This window comes from Parasteatoda tepidariorum, chromosome 3 (assembly GCF_043381705.1).
Source record: "Parasteatoda tepidariorum isolate YZ-2023 chromosome 3, CAS_Ptep_4.0, whole genome shotgun sequence".
In the NCBI taxonomy this organism is placed as follows: domain Eukaryota; kingdom Metazoa; phylum Arthropoda; class Arachnida; order Araneae; family Theridiidae; genus Parasteatoda; species Parasteatoda tepidariorum.
Window position 1 is genome coordinate 74,714,026 of NC_092206.1, and position 10,981 is coordinate 74,725,006.

At 28.7% G+C, this 10,981-nt stretch overlaps 1 protein-coding gene across 1 annotated transcript in view; it reads right to left on the minus strand.

Moving 5' to 3' along the window:
* Positions 1 to 209: 209 nt before the first annotated feature.
* Positions 210 to 10,981, minus strand: part of LOC107445345 (protein trapped in endoderm-1) — a 31,688-nt gene continuing 20,916 nt past the window's right edge. The window contains exons 3-4 of the mRNA XM_016059714.3: positions 8,573 to 8,757; positions 210 to 524 (exon numbers count right to left, since the gene is read on the minus strand). Coding sequence (XP_015915200.2) covers positions 260 to 524; positions 8,573 to 8,757 — 450 coding nt within the window. The 3' untranslated portion in view covers positions 210 to 259. The remainder of the gene's footprint in view (positions 525 to 8,572; positions 8,758 to 10,981) is intronic.

Genomic DNA, 10,981 nt, shown 5'->3' on the forward strand with positions numbered 1-10,981 from the left:
AAGAAGTTTAAATGAGTATTAAGAATTTATAGATTTCACCAGTAGGAAGCTAGTAAACAAAAAACAAATAAGGCAAGGTCCTAATTTCTGACTGTCAACATATAAACTAAAAGCTCATCATTATCTCAAATCCATCCATAAAAAGGCACTTAAGATCATTCATTCATTAAGATCGTTTAGAGTATAATTAAAATCTAAACAGAAAAGTGTTTATAAAAATATATATTGCTTTATTAAATATGTTTGATCAATGTATAAGTTAAACTTCCAGATCACGTGATGCGTTGAGTTCATCCTGAGATTTGGTATTCTCTGCGGAAGCTGAGCGCAAATTTGTTATTCTAGAAGCTGCAGATGCACCATCGCAGGATGTGTTCTGGTCCACCCCTTTCAGCAATCCCCATGTGATGAGGAGGTGAAAATAGGCTTCTCTATAGTGCTTGTTCAATAGGACGTAGATAAAGGGATTGGAGCAAGCAGACATCCATGCGAGAATAGAGGCCATGGTATGGATCACTGGGTACCTGCAAGAAATTTTTTATTAAAGATGTGATAAAATAGAAATAACGAAGGGGCTTCAACCCCTGATCGTAGTAAAACGGTATTATTTAACATCAGAAAGATGCAATATAATACTGCCATGAAACGCTAGACTCCTGAATCATATCTTCTAATATTAGAGCTGATATTATATAAGATTGGCTAGTATTTAATGGAAATATAAAATATGCTTAAAATAAAAACAGCTACTCGCCATAAAAATAATCGAAACATAAATAAAATTAGGAGTAGACTGACTGCATCATCCCTCTGCCTCGCCTCCCAATTAATTATAACACGCTGTTTTTACTCCAGAAAAAAAAAGAAGAAAAAAACTGATATCGTAATCATTCATCGTTGTCTTATTTTCGGGAAAAATAATCATGCTTTCAAAGACCGATTAAATTTTATAACATATATACAGGACTGTTTCTCATCCAGTAGAAAGTAAATTAAGGTGAACAATTTGTAATTAATACGTAAACTTCTCCAATCTTTTTTTTTAAAAATTAGGACTGAAAGAGAATATAAAATTGTAAATATATATGCTATAACTGTTATAAAAAAAAGTTATAGTAATATGGATATTTCATTTCTTTTCAAAACAACCTAGAGATGATTTCATTCCCTTTCCCTACCAGATTTTTCTCTTTACCGGAGTACAAACAGGCCAGAATATTTTCAAATACTATAGTTTTCTTTACAAATAACGTTATTTTGGTGATAGCCAATGTTCAGTAGCTTTCGTTTCATAAATATCTTGTTGAGGATGACGGTCGACATCCTACAGAGTATGTAAGGTGCTGGGAAATATCGATAGACAACTACAGCGTTTTTTACAACATCGATCTATGTCATTTTTCCGATACAGAATATCAGTAAAAGTTTGACGTTTTTACTTAGAACTGAACAATAATGTTCGATGTCGTAAACGACGATTTTACGAAATCGATCGATATTGTGTGTTAGGTGGGCAATCGGTGAGTAATTCATTAATAATGGTTTTTAGCATATTTCCTTTTTTGAAACCAAATTAAGCATATGAAACTTTTGAAAATCAAATGTACAATTTTAAGTTGTATGAAAACATTTATGTTTGCAATTAGGAAAAATGTTTACGTTTGTTAGGTTTTATAAAATTTATGTGATATTCACGACCATATAAAAAAATCGAAATTAATATTTTTTTAAAACTAATTACCTTCTTTTTGCATAAAACAGGTTTTCCTCACATTAGCGTTTTGAAAATAAAAACCTCTTTCGGCTCATCCTAATCTACATTGCTACATATTCCTCAATTGAAACAAAATTTTTATTTGATAGATGACCCCACTAATTATAGATGAGAACTTATAAGAACCTTCATTACATTTGTTCTTGCACATATTATACTATTTATAATAGAGCCTATTGTTAATAGATGGCAGCACCAAACATATTAATGAATATAAGTTGTAAGACTTATTATGATAAGTTTATCACACCTGTAAATATTTTAACAGATTATTATGTATGCACTTGAAGCTATTTTCCAAGTAGAAAACTTCATTTTCTTCTGAAATATTTCTTCTGAGGTTATAATAAATATAAAGGCAGGAAAGAAAGCCAAGTAGTAATTTTAGGAAAAAAAACGCTCTTTTTTTTAATCAATTTTTAAGCTATTTTTCAAAAAGAAAACTTTATTTTCTTTTTAAATTTAATAAAAGGATGAATAATACGTTTCGCCCCGACATTAGACATTCACAAAATTAGACATTCACAAAAATAAGGTCTATTTAAATTTGTAATCTTTGAGGGGGGAAACTTGCTTTTTTTTTCCAACGTTGATATGATTTTCTAAGTAAAAAACTTTATTTACATCTGAAATTTAATTGAAGGGCGAACAATGTGCTTCATCGTTTCTGAAATTTAGAAATTCGTGAAAATAATGTCAAGTTAAATTAATAACTTTAGAAAAAAGAACCATTCCTTTCTCTACTTAAAAATTATTTTCGAAATCAGAAACTTTATTTTACTGTGAATTTAAGTTGAGGGGCCAAATAATCGCCATTTCTGAAATTTCGCCATTCCTGAAAATAAAGTTAAATTGGTAATTTTAGTTAGAAAAAAAAAGAACATTTTTTCAACTTTAAAGTTCTTTTTTTCTTTTTTAAAAAGATTTTTTTTCTTTCTGAAATTGAGGGGGTGAATAGTGTACTTAGCCCCTTCTGAAATGTAGACATCCGTGAGAATGAACTCAAGTTAAATTGGTAACTTTAGAAAAAAAGCACTATTTTTTTCGACTTCAAAGCTAATTTCGAAATCAAACTTTTTATTATCCTCTGAAATTTAATTGAAGGACAAATAATGAACTTTGCCCCTTTTGAAATTTAGACATTCGTGAAAATAAAATAAAATTAAATTGGTAATTTTAGAAAGAAAAAAAAACTTTTTCAAAATCGCAAACTGTTTTCTTACGACAAAGACTTTTTTTTTTTACACATGATAACTTTCTATAAAATTAAGCGAGGAAAAAAAAACAATTTTAAAAACAAACCATCCATAAAGGCAGTTATTTGACTCCTCAAAAACAACCACCTCATATTACACTATGGGATACTTATGCTTGGGTTATAAGTACTTTTGTTTTGTTAATTTTCATTTTTATGGCCCTTTGCTCATTTGTCCTCTTTTTAAAATATCAGATATCTACAGAACCATATCCTATTTGAATATCTGTTCATAAATTGTCTCAAACAAGCAATTATTTAGATTTTCTGAGAAAACAGATGTTTTAACCAATTAAGGGATCTAAACTGGGGAAAACTCTTGTTGACATTTTCTCTGGTCATTTTGTGATGAGACTTTTCTCAGACAAACATTAATAAATGCTCTCTGTTAAATTTTCTTTTTTAGTTCATTTAATTACATCATTTAAGTTATCGATTTTAAATTGAAGCATAATTTTTTTATTTCGTTTTAAATTATGTGGTTGTTGTTTTTTTTACATCTGTTTGATAAATTTGCAAATTTTTTTTAAAACATAAATCGTGCCATTCATCAATGATTCCAATTCTTAATGAAGCTTCTCGTTGAATAACAAGAAAACGTAAAATAAATTTCGAAGGAGGCAAGCAAATGTTTTCTTTTCATTAAATTATTTAATGCTTTAATAATTATGTATTTATGTACTGTTAGAATTTTTTTATATAGTTGTTCTTATAATAAATGTTTTTATTATGTTCGTAAATTCATTTATATAGTTCATTAGGTCATGATTTTACCGTTTATTGTTTGTGTATGGATTTTGTTATTAGTTTTTATTACGAATTTTTTTTTAATTGCAAAATAATATTTTGAATTCTTTTTTTGCTTTTAAACAACTTTGTTTTGATTCAAAGTAAAATTCAACCTTTACTTTTTTAAAGAAATCCCAGTCAATAAAAAAATAATAAATAAAGTACGTTGAAATAAAAAATGTGTTTTTGTATTTTCGATCATTCTTTCGACTTTCGCTCTTTAAGATCATCATTGTCTTTATTTTATTGAAATTAATTTCAAGTATTTTGCTTTTATTGCACAAAAGTGATATATATTGTAGTTTAATATACTTAAAATAAATAAGTAAAAATGAAGGAAAAGCTGTTAATTCTAAAAACAGGAAATAACACGATTGAAAATCATTATATCAGTTCCGAAAGGTGTTTCTTTTTTTCCTTTTTCTAATTTTTTAAATTTACCATTTTATTTTTATCTTATATGATAACCATTATATATGATTATGCATATTATATGATTACGTAGAGCAGAACTCAAACATCAAATTCGTTATACATTTACTCTCTCTCTCACATGTCAAATAAATAATATAAAAAAAACCTTTGTACACCAACAATAATTTGTATAAATAATGATAATTTTTATATTAATACAAAAAATCAACGTTTACTTCCATTTACGTTTTTAACAGTAAAAACGTCAAAAAATTATTCTTAAAAAAAGTTTCATTGAAAATTTTTATAATATTTATTATTCTCACTAATAAAAACTTTAACTAAACAAAAAAAAATATTTTTAAGAATGGGGCAATTTGTTTCCGTAACATTGGAGGAGAAAAAAATTTTAGCGTAATTTTTTTTTTAAATCATAATTTTATAGGAAGGTCAAATTGTGTTAATTAACTTTGTGGTAATTAACTTTGTCAAATCTTTTTTCATGAGTAATTTTTCTGAATTTAAAGTATTTATTTTTAAAAATTTTAAAGCTGAAATTATAAATGCTGTTAATGGTACGGGATAGCCTGGCTGGTAGGGCACTGGGCCCATGTCCAAGGGTTCGATTCCTGCCGGCCGAAGACTCCCCGTGTAATAAATATAGAGTAGATCCAGATCCCAAGATCCAAATCCCTCGACAGATCCCAAGTTTTCCAAACTGCAAATTCTCACTTCCTTTAGAATATCGGAAGTAGGATTATTGGTTAATTGATTATTGATTATCTGGATGCTCAATGCAAAAGTTCCCCTCCTCCAAGTTAAACTGGAAATTATAAATTTAGAAATTAAATGTCAAGAGCTATACTGATTAGTTGATCAATATCAGTCACAGGGGAAATTGAAACAAAAAGTTTTTTCTTTTGCTTTTTTTCTAATTCAAAAATTTTAAAGGAGTTGTTANTTTGTTTTTGTTTTTTCGATCGTTCTTTCGACTTTTAGGAGGTACGTTTTAATATCGGTTCTTTAAGATCATCATTGTCTTTATTTTACTGAAATTAATTTCAAGTCTTTTGCTTTTATTGCACAAAAGTGATATATATTGTAGTTTAATATACTTAAAATAAATAAATAAAAATGACCGAAAAACTGCTAATTCTAAAAACAGGAAAATAACATGATTGAAAATGCATTATATCAGCTCCGAAAGGTGTTTTTTAACAATAATTTGTATAAATAATGATAATTTTTATATTAATACAAAAATTTAACTACCATTTACATTTTTAACAGTAAAAATGCCAAAAAAATTTTCTTAAAAAAAGTTTCATTAACATTTTTTATAATATTTTACTATTCTCAGTAATAAAACTTTAATTAAACAAAAAACATATTTTTAGGAATAGGGAAATTTGTTTCAGTAACATTGGAGCAGAAAAAAATTTTAGCTTAATTTTTCTTTAAAATCTTAATTTTATAGGATGGTCAAATTGTGTTAATAAACTTTGCGGCAATTAACGGCAATAATCGTCCAAGAGTTCGTGAAATCTTTTTTTATGAATGATTTTTCTGAATTTGAAGTATTAATTTTTAAAAATTTCAATTCTGAAATTATAAATGCTGGTAATAGGCTGGATAGCCTGGCTGGTAGGGCACTGGGCCAATGTCCAAGAGATCGTGGGTTCGATTCCCGCCGGCCGAAGCCTCTCCGTGTAATAAATTGTGAGTAGATCCAGGTTCCAAGATTGAAATCCCTCGACAGATCCCAAGTTTTGCAAATTCTCACTTCTTTCAGAATATCGGAAGTCGGATTATTGGTTAAAGTCTCCAATTCATTTTATCTGGATGCTCAATGCAAAAGGTCCCCCCCCGACCCCAAGTTAAGCTAGAAATTATAAAATTAGAGATTAAATGTTTAGAGCTATATACCAGCTATACTGATTAGTTGATCAATATCAGTCACAGCGGAAATTTAAACAAAAAGTTTTTTTTTTTGCTTTTCTTCTAATTCAAAAATTTGAAAGGAGTTGTTAGAATAGTTAGCGAGGCACATTAAAATTACGTTTATTTGGTACTAAACTACCATATTTCAAATTTTTTGCTTTTCAGTTTGGATGTGGGGAACTTTCTGTTAAAATTTATTCTGTTCTATTTAATAAATTTAGGTATGGGGAGCTTACAATAAAAATTCATTAGTTCTTCTCTTTTTTTTTTCCACAAAAGAAAAACATTTTATATCGTGAACTTTCTGTTTATATTAAACTAAAACATTATCTTTTTTGATATCCAAATATCTCTTTAAAGTTATAATACTTCTTCTTATTTTTCTAAAAATAAAAAGATATAAAGGATATTAAAGGACAAAAATATAATGGATAAGGATATAAAAAATAAGGATATAAAAGATAAGGACATAAGGGATATTAAAGCACATTTGCTCAAAACGCTACGTCTAAAGTGCCTATTAGGTAAGCGTATTTGCATAAAAGGAATGTATATAATATACTTTGCATTAATTTATACGTTGAACGTTGAATACTTAATGCTGAATAATAAATTTAAACAGAAAATAAGTGGATAGAATGTGTATAATACAATTTGCATTAGTATGCTATTCTGCCACATGGAACATACTCTTATGATGTCCCTACTAAATATTCTGTCAGTGCTTTAGATGAGCATCACTGAGTTTTAAAAGAAAAACAACATCTTTGAGTCAATATGAAAGATATTTTAGATAAAATCAGACTAAAATTTGCATGTCTAACAGCACTCAGCGTATGATCTGATCATCTCTTTTTAAGCATCATTGACGACATTGCTCGCGACGCGATGTCTTGAAGAGAAAGGCATGCTTTCTGGACATAACTGCAACGATTACTGTCGACGTGCTTTTCCTTTCAAACGTGCAAAAGCGCGACGGAGAGTGAAACTGTGAAATTGATGGAGAATTCAAATGAGATTAAGCGCTTCACTGGATCGATAAACTATGTGGAATGTACATAGTTACAGATAATTATGTCATATTTCACATTATTTGCAAAAAAATCACAGGACAGAGATGCGCATTTAAAATACCGATATACAGAAAGAAATGATTTGATATCATTTCAAGAGCTATTGAACCTAAATTTCATTTTTTTTATAGATTTTGCAAGGAAAGAAAATGCTGGTATGATGTAATTGCAAATAGGAAAATTCTCATATAGGGACTCTTCTGAAGTAAAAGCATTGAAATTTTGCATAAAAAATAAATTTTAACTTAAAAGTCGGAGAATTGTTACCAAAATGCTACTTTAAGAAATAATTAGAACTTTTATATGAGAAAGAAATAGATAAGTAGAAACGTTCTCCTTAAAATTATATTGAAGTGCATCATTTTATCGATCAATTACTAAGAAATACTATAACAATTGCATACTTCGATATCCTTAATAACAGATTCTATAAGAAAGTTTACACAAATGGTTATAGAAATTTAGTTAGGAAATAAATGAAATATTCAAATCTCATTTTATGTAAAAAAAAATTTATTTTTTTTATTTTTGACTATATCCCAATAAATTAGTGAAACTAAAACATTTTGAATAAAATTATGAAACTCATTTAAAGAAAAATGTATGAAAAATTTTAAAAACTATTTATGTTTCATTATTCAACTAAACAATCATTTAAATTTATAATGAATAAATTTTAAAATTCCTCATATTTTTCTAAAAATATTTAATATCGTCCATCATACAAAAAAAATTAATATCGCATTTTATTTGCAAAAACTTTGTTTTTAAATTATATTAACTTAGACTAACATCAATTTTAAAGCTTATTTCATTTTAATTTCTTGTGATTTCGGATTTCGAAACAATTCGTTTTAAATACATTTTTCAAATTCTGAACATTTTAAGAACTGGTACGCAGACATTTGAAAACTTTAAAGCCAAAGCGAATGAAGTGAATCAAAACCGAATTACTTGAAAATGGTGAGTTAGATGATAAAACCGACGAAAATTTCCTCTAATAACTCACCTCGCTTCTCTGCTACGCAGAGAGTGATAGGAAAAAGACGATAATACATTTTGGTTTCTGACACAGTAAATTTTTTTTCTTAAATGTTATTTTCAAAGGACCAGACCGTGTCTATGCATTTATGTAAACGTTAACCTATAAGCTTGTAGATTCAGACAAAATTGAAACTACACTAAAACTATCATTTTGAAAGAAAAAAAACTGGAGCTATCCTAGCAAAACTAATTTCAGATTTAAAGTCCCCACACTCGAATTATGTAAGAACAAGTACTCCACCCCATTGTAATGCATCCCAGTGTAGTTAGCGTGAAGCTCACCTTATGCTTTCTTCGAATACGTTGACGATCATCAGTGGCAGAAAACAGATTTGAAAAGTGCAAAAACAAGCCAACATAGTAAGTGTCACCTTCAAGTCTTCCTTCCTTCTGGGCAACAATCTAGAGTTCCTTTTTGAAGCATCGGAATTGAGATGAGAAAGCACTTTCATAGAGGTGCTTCGCACCTGAAACAAATGAATTTCATCAGCAGCGTTCATAAAAGGTAAAAACTGAAATTGCCAATAAAGTATTTTTTTAATATTTTATATCAACTATTAACCGCCAGTTAATTTTTCATTGTACACCTTTCGAAACTAGTTACAAATACTATTAGGAAATCTAATAAAAATTTTATTGTATTTAAATTTATCCTCAAATTCTTACTTAGTAAAAACAATATTATTTATTTCAAATTGCCGATTGCAGTAACAAATAAGTTAAAATTGCTAATTTCTCTTAGTTTTGTTGCAAGCTTAAACTTCATTTGCTGTAATTTTATATTTTCAAAACGGAAGTAAGAACTTAATAAAGCCACACCATTTTAGCTTCTTGAATATACTATGTAGGGCTCTCAAGGGTTCGCCAAGATTTTTAAAGAGGTTAAAAAAAAATTTGCACTAAAAATATATTTCTTATATTTTTTTTTTTAAACTGATCAATAAATTTTCTTGATCATCAGAAATATTTGGATGATGCTTATTACATATATAGAAGTCTGATACATGATGGATGAATATTATCTAAATTGAAGTGGTTGCAAAATTCGGAAAACTTCAAATTGCTTTGATGATTAGTTTTAAAGACTCGTATCTCGGCTGCATTTTTTTAGAAAACTTTAATGGTTCTTTCTAGTTAACCAAATCGGTGTAGTTTTATACTGAGTTTGGCTAAGCGTGGGAGAATTGGACAAAGCTAGGTTTGTGGATAAAACTGGGATCCGGTACTTTTTAACTATTACTAGCAGCTACTTTGAGAAATCTCATGAAACGAGCTAATAACATGTTACGTTATTTAGAGATAAATGAACTACATCGCATTTTGTTTGTTTGGCAACTTCAGTGTTTTCAAAAATTCGAATAGAAAAATTTTGATTTTTGTTGTATAGATTCTAATTGCTTGAAGATTTATTTTAGTTAAATTCAACATCTAATAACTCTTCTTTTAGCTCTTATTTTGAGTTGTTAAAATGAGTTTTGCATCAGGTTCAAAATATGCAAATCCCTTTTTTTAAAGTTATACTTCTTATGCGACTTATACTTCGACGATATTCTTATACTTCTTATCCAACAAGGTTGCGTTAAACGTTTAACGCTACATTTTTATTGGCCGGAAAATCACGTGGTAGGATCCAGTTTTCCCTCATTCATTTCCATATGGATGGGTGGTCTAATGTAAACAATAACAAGCGTCCTTAAACCGGAAGAAATTCAGAAAATTTCCGGTGTATCCCTCCGCTTATGTTATGACTACGAGGCGATGTGTGAACAAGCCTAATATTCTATTCAGTTTTGTTATTTTAATTTGGGTTCAAATCTAAACATAATTGTACCATTCATAAGAGCTTTCAGAAATGTATTGATTCTCAGAGGTCGTAAGGCCAAAAAAAATTTTGGAAAGTTAATACCTCATTGTGAATAATTTTTAAGGTATGCCATGTTTTGTATTTTATCCCTTATTTGGCTACATTTGAACAAAATGTCGCCAAAAACATCTTTAAAAATATCTTTTTACGTTAGCCTAATTAGAAAATATTCTAATGATTATAATATTAATATGATAATGCTGAAGTTTAAAGGCTGAAAGAAAGAACTCGGTACATGTGAAATACTGCAAAAGATATGATGCAATAATATGATGGCGCGTTTTTTCAATCTGCGGCGCAAAAATATATCGGAAGCAGTAACCCGGAAGTCTTGAAAGAGCAATTTTACCACTAGCTTTGCCTTAGCTTTACACGATCACCCATCCATTGTTTTGGTTCTCACTAGCATAAAAATAATAAAAGTCATAAACGTATTGTTTTTCTATAAATATTTTTTTAGTTTGTTTTGATACACATATAATTTAGTATTATAATAGGATAGTATTTTTTATTTTCAAATTTAGTGGGTAACAATTGAAAAAAATGAGTGAAACAATCCCACGGACAATGCGACGGATTTAAGGTTATGTCAAGGTACGTCTCTTGTGAATATCAATTGATTGTTAGGTTTTCTCTTTTGAAATTACATTATGACGCATTCACATACATTATTAATACAAATACATTTTCCAGGTGAGGCAACCAGAAGCACTGGTTCAAGAGGACGACGAGGGAAAAATGTACAATATTACCGTGATTACAGAGCACGGAAGCGAGCGGAGCAGGAAAAAGAGTCGTTGAATAGAACTAGTGATGGATGACATACT